At 47.4% G+C, this 20,193-nt stretch overlaps 2 protein-coding genes across 2 annotated transcripts; one reads left to right on the top strand and one right to left on the bottom strand.

Moving 5' to 3' along the window:
* The first annotated feature begins 1,277 nt into the window (after window positions 1–1,277).
* LOC123136221 (uncharacterized) lies at window positions 1,278–4,219 on the top strand. Its single transcript, XM_044555552.1, has 3 exons — window positions 1,278–2,691; window positions 3,304–3,414; window positions 3,802–4,219. The coding sequence occupies exons 1-2, from the start codon at window positions 1,339–1,341 to the stop codon at window positions 3,409–3,411; spliced, it is 1,461 nt and encodes a 486-aa protein (XP_044411487.1). The 5' UTR covers window positions 1,278–1,338; the 3' UTR covers window positions 3,412–3,414; window positions 3,802–4,219.
* Window positions 4,220–5,865: 1,646 nt separating this feature from the next.
* Window positions 5,866–12,485, bottom strand: LOC123136220 (protein ABC transporter 1, mitochondrial). Its single transcript, XM_044555551.1, has 8 exons — window positions 11,857–12,485; window positions 11,499–11,724; window positions 11,252–11,404; window positions 10,966–11,124; window positions 8,270–8,429; window positions 6,998–7,107; window positions 6,679–6,795; window positions 5,866–6,586 (listed from the first exon to the last, which is right to left on the bottom strand). Exons 1-8 carry the CDS (start codon window positions 12,405–12,407, stop codon window positions 6,197–6,199), a joined length of 1,866 nt encoding a protein of 621 aa, XP_044411486.1. The 5' UTR covers window positions 12,408–12,485; the 3' UTR covers window positions 5,866–6,196.
* Window positions 12,486–20,193: the final 7,708 nt, after the last annotated feature.

Here is a 20,193-nt window from a genome sequence, read left to right as displayed (position 1 = left end):
GAGATGGAAATGGAGAAAAACACGCCACAACACCATCCTCTCCATAGGACTATGTTGCCGTGAACAAACACCAAACACGCGAGACCAACTGCCCGATAATCAACACCATGCTTCGGCTCCTCGATGCCACTTCAAGGAAGAACATCGACATGGGGAAAGCCGAGAAATAATTATTCCCATCACCGCCGCTGCCCCAACTTCACCGACAACGAAGACCCTACGAGACACGGACCGGCACATGATCTGAGGTTCCCCAACCTCCCTGACATCGCATCGGCCGGCAGAGAACAGGGAAACCCATGGCGGTGCCGGCGGCTCAATGGGATGCAACTCACCTCCCGATCTCCTCTCTCTAGGAACCCTAAAAAAGGAAATGGCTTTCAACTCATTATTTTTTTAAAGGAAATGTGAAAAAAAATTGATAAACACACACAAATTTTTATGTATGAACATTTTTCAAATACACTTTGAAATTTTTATATGTACGTGTTAAAAAAATAGATACATGTTACTTTTTTTAATACATCTTGGATATTTTTTACACAGTTTTTAAATTTTCATTTTCTTTAAATAATGTTTTTTAAAGGACCCTCCTAACTGGCGAACATTCGCCCAGGGAGCTGGTACATGCGAATGATTCAGTGGCATTTTTAGTTGTGATGAAGTGAGGAGAGGTGGCATTTTCTTCAGAAGACATGACCGTTTCTCACTAAGAAGGCAATTCTCGTTAAAGAACCGCTGTCGTTTGATCTGTTTTTTTTTTTGCGGGGGTCATTTGATCTATTTTTTTTGCGGGGGTCGTTTGATCTGTTTTTACAACTAAAACAGCCAACAAAGATGGTTCGCTTGCCATCCCCTTTACAGCAAACTTTTGCCAAGTACAATTACTATTTTTAAAATATGTGCAAAAAATGTGAAGATTTATGTTTTACAGATAACTAGGTGATGATTAGACACATATTAGTGTTATATAAATTTTTATACGTGAACATTTGTAAGGTACAACTGGACATGTTTATAAATACCTTATAAAGTTACACTAACATTTAAAAATAGTGAGCACTCTTTTGTAACATAATCATTTTTTCAAATAAGTGAACAAATGAACATGAAAAAAAAATGAAGTAAAAGGAAAAACAGGAAAAAAAAACGAGCTACCTCTAACTGGGCTGGTCCAGGTTTGTCGCAGTTAGAGAGACGAGTTGATCAGCCCACGGAGCCCACGCAGCCTCCCCGACGGACCTGGGTCCTCTGGTGGATAAAAGTCATTCGGGAATTCTTTCCGGCGACACGAGACTACCCATTCGGCTTCCCCCACTACTCGCTAGGTCTCCAGCGATGGCATCGACGCCGCCGCCGCCGCCGGCGGCGAAATGTCCCTCGGCCGTTCCCACCACCATACAAGATCTCGACGACGACGTCCTCCGCGAGGTGTTCATCCGCCTCCCCGCGCTCCCGAGCCTCGTCCGCGCCGCGCTCACCTGCCACGCCTTCCTCCGCGCCGTCCGCTCGTCCCCTGCCTTCCGCCGCCGCTTCCGGGATCTCCACCCGTCTCCCTTTGTCGGCCTCTTCATCCAACGCCTCATCGAAAAATGGGAGCCCGGCGTGACTTCCTTTGCCGCCCACCACCGCCGCTCCGACCGGGACTTCGCCGCCGCTGTACGCGGCGGCGATTTCGCCCTCAACGGCCTCCCGGACCCAGACGACGACAATGAAGACTGCGGCGACCAAGACAAGGACAGCAACGAGGCGGAGGCGGAGGAGGACAGCGACGAAGAAGTTGAGAACAACGAAGATGAGGAGGACAGCGACGAAGAAGATGAGACGGAGGAGGAGGAGGATCCCTCTCCGGTGTGGGAGATCGAGCGATGCAGTGACGGCTACGTGGTCCTCTTTAACCGGATGGCCAGGCAGATCGCCGCCTACAACCCTCTCACGCGGGCGCTGCATCTCTTCCCCTCGCCGCCGGGCATCTTCAAAAGCGCCTTGACCTTTCAGTTCCACTTAATCTCCTCGGAAGAGCACCCCGGCTCGCCGCCCCGTGTGGTTTGTTTCTACTGTGGCTACCTTTACGCCTCCGTCGGCGTCATCTCGCCGGAGAGCACCGAGATTAAGTGGCAGATATTCCCTGAGCCTTTGATACCGGGGGCAGTGGGAGCCACCGGCAAGATGGTGAACGGATCCCTCTACTGGACACACCCAGGGAGACTCTACATCACCGTGCTCGACACCGCGACGCTGCAGTTCTCTAGAATGGAACTGCCGCCGCTCTTGGCGGTGGAAGAAGGCAGTAACCGTGATTGTGATTTTGTGCTTGGTAATACCAAGGATGGGAGGCCCTGCATCGTCTCCCCGGATCCGTGGGGTGGTTGTGAGCTCCTAGTCTTTTTCTGGAGACCCGATGAATACGACGGTGTTGAGAGGTGGAAGCTGGACCAGGAGTTCAAACTGAAAACGATCCGTCGGCTCACTGAGATTGAAGACGATGCTTATGTCGTTGTGCATGTTATGGATGTTACCGATGGAATCGTGTACATGCGTACTGCCTATGACGGGTATACTGAAGTTCCTCAACTGCTCCTATCCTTTTGTCTCGAGACAGCCGAGCTGAAAAAGATCTGTGAATACGATCACAAGCTCCATCCCTACGTCATGGCGTGGCCTCCTTCTTTGGTAGGAGTACATGATAAGGTGAGCCCATATATATGCATATGTGAAAATGTTGTTGGTATAGTTTCTTTCTACGTTTGAAACCTGTAGTATATGCAATTCTTATTTACCTGAGAGCATTGACTATTTAGTGGATTGTTGCGGGAATCTGCTACCCACTCTTACTGTACATCATTCTAGTTTTGCAATTATGAAGAAATTTAAAATTAGTCATGTCAAGGCAGCCATGGATGAAGTAGTTACAGATATATGTAAATGGTATTCTCTGTAGGCTTATAACTGCTTTTCTCAAAAAGTGGAAAACCTTCCACTCTTTCAGCGTTACTTCTGTTATAAGCACATGCTCGTATACTTATTTAGTACTCCCTCCGTCTGGAAATACTTGTCATCAAAATGGATAAAAGGAAATGTATCTAGACGTATTTTAGTTGTAGATACATTTTTTTTTATTCATTTTGATGACAAGTATTTTCGGACGGAGGGAGTATGTTGGTTCCATTCCGCTGACTGCTTACCGCACTATGTGTCCAAAGGCAACATCGGTGGCTTTGCGTATTTTAATTCGGATTAGAAACACACTACTTGCTTGTTTTGGGATGGTCACAATACTTACATAAGCTTTAAATTCTTTAGGGGCACCCCTCAAATGATCAAGCTCTGTCTACCCCGAGCTCCGAAGGAAGCGATGTGAAGGCTGGAGGTGGCCCAACAGAGCCTGCAGCATCGGTTCCCAAAGCATAATAGGTAATTAACGTTGTGCACTGAAGGCTGTAAATTTCAGAAGTTGGATGATTTGCATAACTGGATACGGACCTGCACCTTCCTTAGAATTGAAATGTTGATTCCATCGACCTGCTAGTTTTCTATAGCCTCTGCATCTCCAAACTTTCAAGAATGGGCCTGAGATCATTTTTTAGCCGCTTTACCTTTTCGTGGTGATTCGACGCTGCTAGCATTTCTGCATTTGGATGGTGCCCTTTTGGTGCCCTTTTGGATGCTTGAAAGCCTGCCATTCCTAGCTTCTAAATTCGCCTTAAATATTGCAGGATCAGATGGTAGACTTGACTCACATTTCCAATGTATTATATTGATGAATGTTGATCACTTGTTTATTATCTTGTTCTTGTATAGGATCACTTGGAGACTTGGTGACATGGGTGTGGTGTCTTTTGGCAACGCTGGTTCATGATGACTCAAGCAATACCTTGAAGATTGAAATCCTTGTGTCGTACTGGCTGCGGCTATCTTGAGAGCCCGATGTCCTCCTCTTATCTAAATGTGCCTTTTGCGCATTGCAGTATTTCGGAATTTCAGATCCACTTGAACCTTCTTGGACCTTGGTTGTTGATTGCTTGGCACTTTATATGGTTATTAATGGTCAGATTATGAACAGCGTGGTAATTCGAAGTTGTGAGCATTGCATTTGTTGCTGCTGGAACAGCGGTGCTGGTTTGGTGCATGCTGGATTTTGCTGGGCTGATGCATGTCTAGTCCTGCACTCCTACTGCTGCTAGTTAATTATATTGTTTATGATTTGCTTTGCGGACTATCCACATGGATCTTGTGTGGTTATTTTGGTGCTCTGGATTCCTGCTGCTTGCTGATGTCATCTATCCTTTGCATGCTTTTTCTAATCCCGCTGCCTGAGCTATGCATCTTTTTTTCTATTTTTTTATTCAACTTTACCAGGCTAATCCAACGCCAGCCAGGCCAGGCATGCATTCTATCCTCAGGAGTCAGGACACGAACAAAACAAGTGACAGGCAGACTTCAGGGAGCGTCCAGGCTAGGCTTGAGGTGACGTGGATGCCAACCAAACACGCTCGCAATCGTCCTGATGACGTTCAAGCACCCAATAGCCTCTACAGCGTGCACTTGGCTAATGGTTCAGAGTAAAAAAAAAAGTGATTCCCTGGCTTTTCTGGATTAGAAAGTTCATACTTTCAAAAATGTTAGTGGAGTTTTAAAGAAGTTCACGAATTTGAAAAATAATCATGGATTTGATAAGGTTCGAGTTCATGAATTTAAGGGAAAAAACATGAATTCTAAAAGAAGGTTCACAAATGAATTCTGAAAGTAAAAGGATGGATGAAAAATAACAGCAAAGAAAAAAACAACAGAAAAAAGAACCGAAACAAAACCAGTAACCGGAAAGAAAAATAGAAAAGGAAAGAAGAAGGAAAAACAGACACGAAGCTTTTAGAATCTTCCCAAGCCATCTGAGTGAAGCTCAAGATCAAGCTGTAGAACATGACTCGTGCTCAACTTGTACCGATCTCGAGCTAGTTTCGAACTAAATAAAATGGTAAAAATTATAAATCTATGATGATTATTCAGACTAGGAAGCTCAAGATCAAGCTGTAGAACATGACTCGTGCTCAACTTGTACCGATCTCGAGCTAGTTTCGAACTAAATAAAATGGTAAAAATTATAAATCTATGATGATTATTCAGACTAGATAAGGACACAACACGACACAACTTTGTACGTCAGTCTCGTCGTGCTCGAGAGAGCTCCGAGCACATCTTTGTCTCTTGGGCGAACTAGAAATAGATGGTGGTCTTCATGGACGAAAAACAAGAAAAAGAAGGTGCATATGCTGAGAAATTTTGTCAAAAGCAATAGGATATTTAACACATAGCCGATCACGTACCATAATTAGAACTAAATCTTCTCTACACTTAATTAAGCTACCATGTTTGCTAGTTAATAAAATGAAGAAAAATCATGAACATCATATATTGTAACAAATTATCTTATTTTCATTTAATATATGGCATAACCATTGAACATAATGGTATTATGTCGAGCTATCGAGCTAAAATCGAGCGAGCCAATATTGACTCAAGATCGGTTCGTTTCTCCGTCGAGCTACATAAAGTGTTCAAACTCGGATCATTTATTTTCAAGTCGAGCCAAAAATCGAGTCGATCTCGAGTGGCTTACGAGCCTCGAGCTTTTCTTGCAGCCCTACAAGCAATTAGGCTATATTTCATGCAGGGAGATTAGCTTTAATTAAATATGATTTCCCCTCCATTCCAGTTTACTTACATGTCTCGCATCCTCCTCAACGAAATGTTGTATCTATACTCACAAGTATGGTAAACATTCCGTGCACAAAGTATCTAAATTGATAATCCATCTAATCCCGTTGTCTCAAGTCTTGGGATGAAATTGCCTGTCAATGAATAGTCTTGTAACAACTAAAGCAAGCACAGTTTTTATATATATTGTTTACTTCTTAGTGGAAGTAAACGAACGCAGCAACATATATTTCTTCGACAAAAGCTCATATTACAGTAGTATACAAAGAGCACAAGCTCACATTACAATGAAAACGCCTAACTTGAATGGACCCAACCAAACAAAATCACGTCGATTTCCATGACATGAAGAATATAATTTGTCACATTATTAGCTCGGGAGAAGCCGATTGCAAAGCTCTCCAAAAAATGAGCTGCAACCAGCCTGTGTAACTATTTGACGATTTCAGGACAAGAGGGTAAAGGCGCACTTTCCCGTGTTTTATCCAGTGTTGGACAACACTTCCGAGTGATCATCACTGAAATCGTACTGCTCGTAAACCTTGAACAGCATCTCTCTGCAGGGGACAACTGCGCCAATCTTGATGCAGGCCAGGAACGCACCTGACAGCTTTCTGTGGAGGCTATAAACTTCATCCGGAGGCGGAGTCAGCCTGTACTTCAACATGGTAGCCCCAAGGTTTGAAACGCTGTGTGTGATGTTGTTTGCGCGGAAATCATGACCACCAGGTGTTGCGAATGGCACCCCGACGATGAAGGCCGCCTCGACATGAGCATCCAGCATGACCTCTGGTTCCTCACCCGTGAGAAATCCCAGTCTGCGGGACATCTCTAACACACCAGCTCTGTCTCTATTTGCACAGGCAACTACCTGGCAGAACCACAATTTAGACGGCCATCTTAAATACAGTAAATAATGCGCCGATTTTGTATTGGATATGAGGATAAGTTTTGATTGCTTACCATACGTAGGTAATCGTCTACAAACTTTTTAGGGAACTCACGGGCTGCCCCAAAGTCGATAAGATTAAATTGCTTTTCTGAATCATCATAAAGGAAATTACTCCAATTTGGATCAGTCTGCATAAAAAGAGTCGTGAGATTATAACCTTTTGTTTGCACTATCCAGTTTAACCTCATGGAAGTAGATTGGATGAATGAAATTTAGAACTCTCATCAGCCACAACATAAATGACGAAATGAATATTGCTAGAATTCTAATGCCAATGCAGTCTATATAACTAGCAAGCTCTAAGTAAATGGTATGAGAAGCAACACATGCCTGCATAAATCTGAAGACAAACAACTCCTTTATCGTAAGCTCGAGAAGTTTACATCCAACATAATTGCGGGTTTCCTGGCTTAGTACTGCCACCTTATCGATAGGAACTCCTGTACAAAACCAACATGTAGATGTAGTTGTCAGAAGACCCCGCCATAAGAAAGTGGTTTGCACAAAGAAGAGGGAGCATAAAAAATACACAAGAAGTGCTCATGTCCCACAAAAATACAAGGATTAACTTTCAGTCAATCAGAAGTTTACACACCATATGAGTGTTGCTGACACTGAACCAGATAGCAGGAGCGACGTGCATCACAGCAGCACTGGCAGCATGGTTAGAATGCGGCTGAACTTCGCTAGGACTCCATTAGCAGTCCGATTTTATGCTGAGTGTCGGGCTATATCTTTTAGTTGCAGTATTTGGACAATAAGATACATAGCATATCTGGTTTGTCAGGACTCCAGTTTATATGCTTGGCTAAGAAATGGCTGGACCCATATCCACAATAACTTGCAACCACATTGGTTATTCAATACTCAGCTCAGTTCTCCAAGGATAATTTAGCTCAGGAGCAACCACAAAGAGCAAATTGTAAAGACTTGCCACTTAGCCAACATAGCAATTATTCAAGCATAAATTGCTCGAATTTCCCAAGGACAAACAATGAAGGAGGGGTATTCCTATTGCTGGAATGATGTCAAAGAGAAGATGTTTTGTCTTTCAATGTTGACTATCTATTGAACAAATATGGAATGTCATATAGATATGAAACGCCATATGGTTACTTCAATTTATCGCCTTATCGGTATGAAACACCATATAGATGTGGCTCATGCTCTGAATCAAATGCTATTACAAAAAAGCTTTCACATGTCCGTATTTGTGGTTACTTCATTCTTGGTCTGGCAACAGTATATAATAATGCTTAGCATCTACATAATAACGACAGTTCGCATTGAATATACCATAAAGGTAAAGGAACCCTATATCAATTTCTGCGACCATATTAACCAAAATTGGCATGGATTGAAAAGTGTCATCACAATGAACTTATTACAGCATCACAAACTATAATAGAAAACCACCCAACATCAATCCGATTGGACTTCTGACTCTTCGCTCAGTACATCTAACAGCATATAGGGGAATGCCTTTTTTATATTACATTTGCACCAAACCAAGCTATTGATTGATATTATACCTCCCGGACCAGAACTACTTGTTTCAGAGGTCATAGACAAAAAATATGCAGAACGAAAAATCAAAAGTACCTGGAACAAACTCTGATGTCAACACCTTTTTGCTCGACAATTCGTCAGTGACATTAGGGACGTAATAGCCCTCACTATCAGAGAGCAATTCTTTGTACCGCTTCTGGTTGCTTGCTTCTAAGAAATAATCACATTCCCTTGCCAGCTCTTGCTTTGCAACCTGTATAATATGAAAATGGAAGAAATTATGCTGTGTCATCCATGAATTCGCAACAATTTTAGCTGGAAACCTGTGTTATTTAGATTTCAGAATACCTTTTTTCGGTTCAGAACTCATAAGATCATGAAATGTGTGGAGAAACACTATGAATGACAGTAATTTTTCGCATGGCTTCAGTGTTTTCGTATTCAATTTTGATATAGCTAAAATTTATGTAAGGATGGCCTCGGTTAATCATTTCGCATATAGGCTACAGCATCTGCAAATGGTGTCAGCATACTCTTGTGTACAGGCTACAGCATCGTCACATAGCAAATATCATATTTCTGTATGATTGTTGTGATGTCAAGGTAGTTCAAAGAGTAGCCACATAAGGGGTCGGGAATAGAAGGTTAAGGAAGAGTTCCAGCTGGTCGGCCAGCAAGACAAAATCAGGGGCAGCTCAATGAATCTAACTACAACTCTGCACAGGCAGAGACCAACTCGGATTCAGCAAGGAGCAGCCAATGCTTGAGGAGTCCAGCCATAGGAATTATAGGTTAAGTTAGGAAGTACAATCCATGTCCTTGGTAAGTTAGAGTCCTAGGTGATGCTACATAAGCATGTCCATTGTATCGATCTGGATCAGGAAATAAGTCTCTGTCAGGTGAGGGCTTCAGCTGAAGCAGCCATCAGCTGATAGATAGAGAATTAATCTGTATCCTTTCCGAAAAAGGGTCCCCCCCCCCCCCCCCCCCCCCCCCGCGCGCTTTGTATACAAAGCAACCAACCGAACCATACATGGATAGGTGCTGGGGCGGAAGCAGCACAGTCACGCCCAAAAGAAACGACAGAGAAAAGCAAAAGAAACAAATGCCGAAAACGGCGGATCAACAAAACGAAGAAGCCTCGCGATCGCAGCGCCCACTAGGATCTTCCACTAGACTCCAAGACTCCGAAGCGCCGGCACCTATCAACACCTCCAAGAAGGATCGCGACGATGACGACGCTGCTGCTAAGGGTTTCCCCCGGTACACGACGAGGCGAGGGGAAGGGTAGCTCCGACACCCTCCCGGAAGGTCAGGTGGCACCCACAGGCGCCATCGCGCCGGCGTTGGCCATGCCGACAGGGGTTTCCCCCGATCCCAACCCGCACCTCGGGCGCCCCGGAGCCTGCCACCAAACCAACCACCATCGTGCGCCAACGCGGTCTTGAGGCCCCCACGCCGTCTCACCACGGCACCGCGAAGTGAGGATAGCACGACGAAGAATCAGAGCCGGGACTAGGGCATCAGCACCATCGGCACGCGGGAGGGGCCCACCTACACCGTCCGCGACGGTAGCCGTCCGGACGCAATAGCGGGAGCACACCAGGCCCGTGGGCCCACCGGCCCGGCCGAGCCCTCGTGGGCTCGCAAAGCTCCCGCCTTCGCGCTGCTGCCGGCACGCCGGCGGTGCCGCCGCCCCAATCCGAGCCGCTCTTCCTCCTCACCGCGCCGCAGACAACGAGGCTACGCCCAGGGACCAGCCCACTAGGACCCAGATGGGGCCCTAAGGGCCCAGATCTGGGCCGAGGACGCGCCGCCGGTCACCCTGCGCAACCAGGCCGCCCCGCCGCCAAAGGACGGCGCCACCACCGTGACGGGCCGCCGCCAGCCACCTCTAGGCCGCCGGGCCGCCGCCAGCCGAGGGGCACCCGCCGCCACCCCTGCCCCCGGGTCAGGAGGTGCGCGCGCGGGGTAAGGGAGAGCCCGCCGCCGCCAGCCCGCCCGGCCAGATCCAGGGGCGCCGCCGGCGGCGGCGGGGGGAGGGGCACGGGGGAGGAGGAAGGAGAGGCGAGCGGGGGGAGCCGCCCCGGCCGCCACCCGGGGAGGCGGCGCGGGCGCGGGGTCGGGGGAGGGGAGGGGAGGAGCTCGAGGACACTCAAGTCGTCGGCTCTGCGGTTGGTACCTCGCCAGACAATCTATTCATCTGTATCCTTTTAGTTTAGTAGGATCCTATCTCTAGAGTTTGTTCCCAAGTTTGTTAGGATCTGAACTTAGGCCTCAAGTCATGTATAGTGCCTGCCTCTAGCTCCTTAAAGGCAAGCAATAAACAGATCTCAATTATCCCTCCCCTTTCTCCAGCGCTGCCTTCGCTGCACGGAAGCCCCATCATGGCTGCCGTAGAGTGGTAGAGGTCCAGGGCAACATCCTCCTGCTGCCCACAGTTATCATCTTCCCTTTAATCCTCCCACAAGTCACCAACCACATGACATCTCTCTTCCCCATATGCTCTCTGGATCCAATCGAATTCCCTAGTTTCTCAATCTCCTGCTGCCTAACCATGTCGACCATGGCTACCCGACACCGTCGGCCACGGCCTTTGGTGAATTACCCGTGCATCATTAGGACCAAAGCACACATAAACGATCATTTGAAGAACAAATACTATTTTGAGAGACATAGTTTGGACATACAAATATATCTGTCAAAATAGTGTGCACATGTAAAATAAGAAAATTAAAGAATAGTGAATGATCTGTGTTGCTTCATAAATATTTTTTTAAAAAAAATACCTTTATAGCTCTATCAAGGAAAAGGCCTTTAGGGATGAGATTTGTGTAAGTCAGGAGTCGCCTAACATTCTCAATATCACTCTCTATACTGTCAGCAACTCCAGGATACTGTATTTTCATCACAACGTCTGAACCATCCTTCAAGACCGCCCGATGGACCTGATAAAAAAGAGGGAACGAATAGTATATTGGCTTCAGTCGGTGTTGAACTGTCGGTGACCGTGAAAACTTATAATTTGGTGCGCAATTATTTAAAGTCTAAGTGAGTTGCTTTAGGTAGTCCAACCTGTCCGATACTCGCTGCAGCCAAAGGTTCATAGTCGAAACTCCTCAGCCTAGAGGACCAACCTTGACCAAGCTCGGCATCAAGGACAGAATTCAGCTGCTTCCTCGGCATAACATCGGCACCTTGACGAACGATATCAAGAGCTGCCAACACCTACATAAAATCAGCACACAAATTCAGTGGCACATCACAAGCACATAACATAAGGCTAAACCAAAAGTATTGCAGCATCAGCTTCAAATAATACCGGCGGGGGCACGAGCGATTCGTCCTGGATGCTCAGCAGCTGTCCCACCTTGAGCGCTGCTCCCCGCATCCGACACAGCGCAAGGGCGACACGCTCAGCGTTCTGGTCGGACAAGAACGGCGAGAGTGCTGACTGCTTGCCATCCCCAACAGGTGTGCCATACATCACCCGCCGGGCTGATTCCTGTAGACCACCCCATGCAAGCCCGGCACCCAGACCTGCAAACCTTAATATTTTCCGGCATATCATCAAGAAAGAAGAAGATTTAGTGGCATTCGATTCATACATACATATAAACAAGTAAACAACAATAAACATTTCTTTCAGTCAGTATCGTTGCAAAGTGTAATATACTGACCCGAGGGCTCGGGTGAACGGTGTGGAGGGAACATTCCGCTCCCTTGGCCGGCGCCTCTTCTCCACCAGCACAGGAGCAGGCGGGGGCGGGGGCGGGGGCGGGGGCGAGGGCGTGGGCGTGGAAGACGGTGAGAGCTCAGGGCGAACTGCCTCGTCTTCCGGTCTAGCTACCGCCACGGCTTCAGGTTCAGCCACGGCTGCGGCTGCAGCGGTTGAATGGATGCCGGTGATCTCCCGCGTCTGGGCGGGGTCGAGGGATTCTCGCGGCGGAGGTTGCTGCTCCAATGAGGGTTCGACCGGCGGCGCGTCGTCGTGGGAGAAGTACACGACGGAGGAAGACGAGGGGCGAGATGAGTCTGCTCCCTCGGGGTGGGATTCATGAGGAAGGGGAACGGGCTGCGGGCGGCGAGGGGTGCCCCTGGTGAGGCCCGCGAGGTCGGTGGCGGCGAGGAGGGCGGACCTGAGAACTTCGGGCCCGGAGGAGCGCCTGGCGGCCTCGCGGGCGACGAGGGCTGCGCCGTCGAGCAGCCGCCGGAGATCTCTGGACGCCATGGCGAGCGAAGGAGGCGCGGTCCGCGTGGATGGCTTCGGGACCAAGAAGAGGAGCCACGGGCGGACGACTATGCAATAGAAACAGAGCTTGTGGTGAAAAATAGAAGAAATTAGTCTCGATCGTTGGATCGGAGATGGAGGGCACAGATGTAAGTTTTATAAAAATTCCCAAGGATTGTGCGTTGTTCATCTCTAATCCTATGGTCCAGGTTGAAACTTTATATTCTTTGGCCACAAGTGTTGATTGCAGTCCATTGGGCATCGCCGACGAGCGTGAGGCGAAGGCCGGCCACGCCGTCGACGACTACGGCGATGCATCGGAGTCGTAGCAGGGCACCCGCGACGTCCGGGCGACGGGATCCGGCAAGCAAACGGTGATAAACCTCGACTCCGGCTAGAATTAGTGCTCGTTTTAGTTTTAGTTTAGCCCTGAGTAAGTTTTATCTACTTTTAATTATGGACTATGACGTTGTGTTATGAACAACTATTTATAAGTATGCACTATGTGGTCTTAATCTAGTTTAAAATCTGAGTTTCGAATGAGATGTTTGTGCATATTTTGAATTTGAGGAGTTAAATTTGGGTTTTTGACTAGCCTCAAACATTTTTTAGCTCCTCGTATTTGAGAAGAAATTTGAGAGGGGTTCCTTTGAGAGTTCGGTTACAGATGTTGTAAGGTTAACTATTAGGGCTAATCTTTTTTCTACTTTCTATTTTTGTTTCTCCACTGGTACCTCGCCATGCTCGAAGAAATCCCCTTACAGACCTACTTCGTTAACTTGAAACATCTCATCGAGTATGTCATAATTGTTTCGATTACAGACTTTGAGCGAACCTCTTTGCCAACACATGAAATAAGCCTCTCCGAGCCTCCTTGCAGCTTACTCCTGACCCTTTCACCAATGTGATCAAACGTTCCGCTATTGATGCAAACAATAGCAGTTGAGAACCCCAAGCATCTCTCATTAAAAGCTTCAACTATTATGTCCAACAAAAACTTCAGGTCCCTCCAGACTGGATATGACATGTTCGGACTAAAATAAGTTGAACTTTTCTTCTATTCACATGCTATCTTGAATAGTCGCCATAGATTCTCAGCACCTTGTTCAATCTTTGAGCACTAGTCACCTTTGCATTAATGAAAATCAAGTTGTCATCAACAAAGAGCAGATGATTAACCCAAGATCATTGAGCACTTACACGTATTTCTCTGTCCACATGTGCACCCCATACAGATTCAAAAGAGATGTAAATCCTTCCGCACACAACTTGAACAAGTATGGTGACATGAGGTCTCTCTGACGGAGTCCTGTAAAAGGTGTAAAATATGGCAGAAGTTTCTCACTCACACGCATAGTAAAAAATTCCAAAGAATATGAATTTAGAAAAGAATTAGAACTTTCGTAGGCAAAGTTTATTGAGGGGGTTAACCACTTTGATAATGACACACTCCATAACCAGTCTAACAAAACTTGAACTAAACCTCATTCTCGGTATGATTGCCTCAAAGAAATGCCACCCAACTCGGTCATACGCTTTCATCATGTCAAGTTTTACTGCACAAACACTGTTTTTGCCCCCCTTCCTTCACCTCATCACATGTACGCTTTCGTAAGCAATCGGAACATTATTTGTAATAAGACGTTCAGGAACAAAAGTACTTTGCTCCTCACTGATGTCTCACCCATAAATCCCCTAGCCTTATTGGTGATCCAATTGGAGGAAATTTTGTACAAAACTGGGCACAAAGAAATAGGGCGATACTACGATATACATTACGGGTCGTACCTTGGGAATCAAAGTAATCAAATTGTCACTCATTCCTACTGGTGTCTCACCCCCATTCAAAAAATCCAAAACTGTCGACACTATAGCATCCTTTAGAAGGTTCCAATGCCGCTTAGAAAAGCTCGTTGTGAACCCTTCCACTCTCGGTGCTTTGGACGGTGTCATCTGAAACAACACAGTCCTAGCCTCCTCTGTCGTAAAAGGCTTGTCAAATTCTCATTCATGAGTGCATACCCCTTGGGAGGAATAGTATTGAGCAGATCATCCATTGGCCGAAAACCTAGGAGGTATATAAGGGCTGATAAAAACCTTTGGACTTTTGCATGACTTTCTTCAAGCATTTGACCGAGGAGCCATCCGCCCTCTCCAAGTTCTCAATTCTATTCATGTGCTTCCTTTGTGCAGCTTGCCTGAAAATATGTAATGTTATGGTCCCCTTCTTGAAGCAACATAACCCTGGATCGCTGACGCATCCAGATCTCCTGTCATAGTGCCTCTCGTAGCTGCTTGACCACAACCCGCTCTTCGCCGGTCGGACCACGTCCCACAGACTGGCCCCAAAGCTGATTGAGCTTCTCGCGTAGTTTTTGAACTTTCCGAGACAAGCACTCGAACTACTTGGCACCCCAAATAGCAAGCTTACTTTGCATGTTATTGAGTGGATGAACAACACCCACCAAACCATTCTGTCTAGCTCCCCTTTACCACTCATCAAGAATCAGGTGGTTGATACGTCCATTTTGCATCATGCTTTTATATTGATATTTATTGCATTATGGGTTGTTGTTAAACATTATATCACAATACTTATGCCTTTTCTCTCTTATTTTAGAAGGTTTACATGAAGAGGAAGAATGCCGATAGCTGGAATTCTGGGCTGGAAAAGAAGCAAATATTAGAGACCTATTCTGCACAACTCCAAAAGTCTTGAAAATTCACGGAGAGTCATTTTGGAATTAATAAAAAATATTGGGCGAATAAAGTACCAGAGGGGCCCCACCAGGAAGCCACAAGGGTGGAGGGCGCGCCCTACTACTTGGGTGCCCCCCCCCTACCTTGTGGCCCCCCTGGCAGGCCTCCGGTGCCCATCTTCTGCTATATGGTATGTTTTGACCTGAAAAAAATCAGAAGGAAGCTTTCGAGATGAAGCGTCGCCGTCTCAAGGCAGAACCTGGGTAGAACCAATCTAGGGCTCCGCGCGAAGCTGTTCTGCCGGGGAAACTTCCCTCCGGGAGGGGGAAATTGAAGCCATCGTGATCACCAACAATCCTCTCATCGAGAGGGGATCAATCTCCATAAAAATCTTCACCAGCACCATCTCCTCCCAAACCCTAGTTCATCTCTTGTATCCGATCTTTGTCTCAAAACCTCAGATTGGTACATATGGGTTGCTAGTAGTGTTGATTACTCTTTGTAGTTGATGCTAGTTGGTTTATTCGGTGAAAGATCATATGTTCAGATCGTTAATGCTATTCAATACTCCTCTGATTAAGAACATGAATATGCTTTGTGAGTAGTTACGTTTGTTCCTGAGGACATGGGAGAAGTCTTGTTATAAGTAATCATGTGAATTTGGTATTCGTTTGATATTTTGATGAGATGTATGTTGTCTTTCCTCTAGTAGTGTTATGTGAACATCGACTACATGACACTTCACCATGATTTGAGCCTAGGGGAAGGCATTGGAAAGTAATAAGTAGATGATGGGTTGCTAGAGTGACTGAAGCTTAAACCCTAGTTTATGTGTTGCTTCGTAAGGGGCTGATTTGGATCCATATGTTTCAAGCTATGGTTAGATTTATCTTAATTCTTCTTTCGTAGTTGCGGATGCTTGCAAGAGGGGTTAATCATAAGTGGGAGGCTTGTCCAAGGAAGGGCAACACCCAAGCATCGGTCCACCCACATATCAAATTATCAAAGTAACAAACGCGGAATCATATGAGCATGATGAAAACTAGCTTGACAGTAATTCTCATGTGTCATCGGGAGCGCTTTGCTTTATATAAGAGTTCGTCCACGCTTGTCCTTTGCTAAAAAAAGGATTGGACCACCTTGCTGCACCTTAGTTACTTTTATTACTTGTTACCCGTTACGAATTATCTTATCACATCACTACTAGAATCAGCTTCTTTGCCGTTCGCCATGGCGAACGGCAAAGGCATTGATCACGGACGGCAAAAGCCTTTGCCGTCAGCCAGCGGACGACAAACCGTCCGGCTAAACACGTGCCAGCAAAGGCCTTCTTTGCTGTCCGCTTCATAGAAACGGACGGCAAAGGATTGTGCCGTCCACCATCCGAGGCCAGCAGATGACAACGATGACGGACAGCAGTGGAGTGGGATGAAAGCCGTTAGGGGGTTAACGGCGCTCTTTGCCGTCCGCTGACGGACGGCAAAGAGCTTAGCTAGGGCAGCAATGGGAAGCTGCCACGTGGCCAGCTATGCCGTCTGCCAACAGACGGCATAGATGGCCCTGTTTGCCAGGCCTATTTGGTCACTTTGTCGTCCGCTTACTGACGGCAAAATGACCAAATAGGCAGCCAATGTTGCCAGTTTGCACAAGTAACTGCCACGTGTCCTCTTTGTCGTCCGCTAGCAGATGGCAAAGATCCTATATAGCCCTTGTTTTTTCTGTTTTTTTTAATTCATTCAATTTCACAGAATTTCACACACACACATACACACACACACACACACACACACACACACACACATATATATAGGGTAGGTCTATTCTAATAACACCCCTTAAGACCTTATTTTGCTAACACTAAACCTTATTCTGCTAACACTTCTACACTGCCCAAACCACCGAAGCGAACCTACCGCAGACCGAACCGAGCTGCAACAAAACGAAAAACCGCCCAACCCCCACCGACACTTTCTTTACCACAACTCCACCCTCCTCCACCTTCATCCTCTGCCTACCAATTCCCCACCGCCCACCTCCCATGGCAGCAACCCCGCCGCCCAATTCCCCGCCACCCACCTTCTTCCCCAGCCATTACCACCCCAACCCCGAGCAGCCCACAGCCCGTCGGAGCGCCGACCCCGCGCCGCCGGAGCTCCCTCCCACCCCTTCCTCCACCTTCTTCTAGCTCCGCCAGAGTCCCGCCCCACCCGCGCCTCCTTCTTCCGGCTGCGACCCCGCACCGCCACTTCACCTGCTGCGTCGTGCGAGGCAACAAGGGCCTCCCTCGTGCCCACCTTCCTCCCCCGAAGAACCACCTTCCCCACCGCCGCAACCACGACTGCCTCCTTGCAGTGCCCCCGTCCCGCGCAATGATGGCCACTTCCCCCTAGCAAATATGACTGTCACTTGATGGATCCCACCAGATCCGGCTGCCACGGGCCATGGTGCCGGCCATCACCACCGGATCCGGTGGAACCATAGGCTGGGCTCCCTCCACCTCCCTATCCGACGTGAGCATGCGGGCTCCCCATCCCCATGGCGGCACCATCAAATGCATGGAGCTGCTGGTGTGGCGGGCAAGCAGTACGGTTCCGGCCACCTGCCCCTTCCCACGCCGATGCGCTGGACGACAACAACACAACAACACCGGAGGTGAGCGCCCTCCTCTCTCTCCTTTCCTTCTTCCTCCTCACCTCTCCCTCACATCTCGCTTGTGCCCCGCAGGTGGCGCCATGGCATGGAGGCGCAACAGCACAACAGCATGTTGTTGCTGAATTGTTTGTGCATCCATCCTAGCTTGTTCCTGAATTCATTTATTGCGGTTAGGTTGTGCACCATGTATATAAGAATGTTGTTGTTGTTTCTTGCCGGATCCATCCTACGTAGTAGCTTGTTCATCATCTTGCCCCTCAAACATCATTCTTTAGCTGTTTGTCTAAGAAGCAGCAACTATGTTCTTGTCATGCACTGTATATGACCGATACTCTGTTCTTGTACAACAGAGCCAGCAGTAAGAGTAACAGGGATAGGGGAAAGAAGAAATACTGCAGCTTCACTCACCCAGCATGTCGTCTGCGTATGTCATCTGCGCCACACCATGGATCCCGTTCGATAGCGACCTTCCTGACGACCAAGTGCTGCAGCCCAGTTTTTTCTTTTTGCAGTGCGTGTGTGTTGTTCGGTCTCCGCCGGTGGCTGTGGCCCCCTGGCACCTCCACCTTTCTCTCTCCCTCGCGATTGGGGACCCCGTGCGGTTCACCTTCTCCTTCCAAAGCTGATGATGGATTCGATCGGGCCTGCCGTCGAGCACCACCCACCCTCCCCTTTCCACCCTGCCATCCCCGTCGTCGAATCCGAGCACCGCGACCCTGAACCCCACACACCCTGGTCGTGGCATCTCCGTCAAGATACCTGGTCGTGGCATTGCAGTGCTTTTGGATCCCTCGAGCGATACGCCACACACCCTTGTGCGGTTCAAATTGTCCCCACGGGCGCCTTGGCCCCCACAGCATCAACACCGACGGGCGCCACAGCCCCGTGGCCATCAACACCGGATCCTGCCGGGATGCGACGCCCTGCCCTCGAGTCGAGGAGCTCCAGTGCGGTTTGGTCCTTGGGCGGGCGCGCGTGCAATGCATTCCATGGTGAGTCCCACGACCACTGCTGCGGGCGACCTCGCCTCCACTCCAGCGAGCACCACGGCGACCACGCCGTTGAGAGTCTGGAACACATCATACGACCGCAGCGTCCTTACCTCCTCTTTCCAACAACGGCGTCGATGCAGTTGGGCGGGGAGGCCATTTCAGCTTAGTGGTCTTTGGTTTCAGACTCTCCCGCTGCAGTGCGCGCGTGCACTTCAACTTGTCTGTGTCCCGGTGTAGTGTACATTTTGCCCATCAGCTTGGTTGTGTGTGTGTTGTGATGTTTGGTGTTGGGATTGCTTCATTGCAGTGAACGTCCGTTTCAGTCAAAATTGCAACGATGTGTGCTGCGGCAAGGCCATCAACTAGCCTCCGTTAGTAGGAGCTCATCCCGCATCTGCAAAACCAAAGTGCACTGCATTTGCATGCTGGCGCCATTTTTTATAGCCCCACTACAAAAAGAAGCTTTTGCACTCGCTTCTATATTAGATGTAGTTCACTCGCTCAATCACTGTGGTCCACTCGCTTGGTCAACGCGCGTAAAAAATCTTGTAAAATAGGGGAAAATAATATCTCAAAGAAGCTCGCTTCTATATTAGATGTAGTTCACTCGCTCAGTCACTATGGTCCGCTTGCTTGGTGAACGCGCGTAAAAAATTAATAAGTATGAAAAAAATACAACAAAAACTCATGAGGTTCACTTTTGGTAGTGTTGCGGTCCACTCTCGTTAAAAAAAAGTTGAAAAAAGATAACAAAAACTTTTGCGAGAAAGTTTATGTCCGACCAAAAGAAATCATGAAGTTCACTTGACTGCCTGCTGCAGTGCGGTTTCCGTTTTGAAGCAGTGCATTCTTCTGTCCGATGAAAGGTCCACTCGCTTGGTCAACGCGCGTAAAAAACTAATAAGTATAAAAATGACAACAAGTACTCATGAGGTTCATTTTTGGTAGTGTTACGGTTCACTTTCGGAAGTGTAGTGGTCCACTCTCGTTCGGAAAAAAGTTAAAAAAAAGACAACAAAAACTTGTGCGAGAAAGTTTATGTTCGACAAAAAGAAATCATGAAGTTCACTTGACTGTCTGTTGCAGTGCGGTTTTCAGTTTGAAGCAGTGTGTTCTTCTGTCCGACGACGATTTTGGAGTCACGAAAAAACAGTGTCCGCCTTTTGCTAATCTTAAAACTGCTCTTAAACTGTAAGGAATTAGAGAGTGTGTTCTACATGAAAAAGTTGCGTCTCGTCGATATCTTTCCAACGGCATATCATTTGAATCATTTCGACAACCGGTTTGTAAAAATTTCAAAAAAAATGGCCGCTGCCACTCCTCCTCCGTCGCACGATTTTCAAAATTAACTTAAAACATAAGGAATCTCAAAACCATTCCTACATATGAAAGTTGCGCCTTGTCCATAGCTTTCCAACGACGTATCATACACCTTGTTTCGA

The sequence above is a fragment of the Triticum aestivum genome, chromosome 6B (assembly GCF_018294505.1).
Source record: "Triticum aestivum cultivar Chinese Spring chromosome 6B, IWGSC CS RefSeq v2.1, whole genome shotgun sequence".
In the NCBI taxonomy this organism is placed as follows: Eukaryota; Viridiplantae; Streptophyta; class Magnoliopsida; order Poales; family Poaceae; genus Triticum; species Triticum aestivum.
Note: the sequence above shows the minus strand (reverse complement) of the source record. Positions and strands in the feature narration are given on the sequence as shown.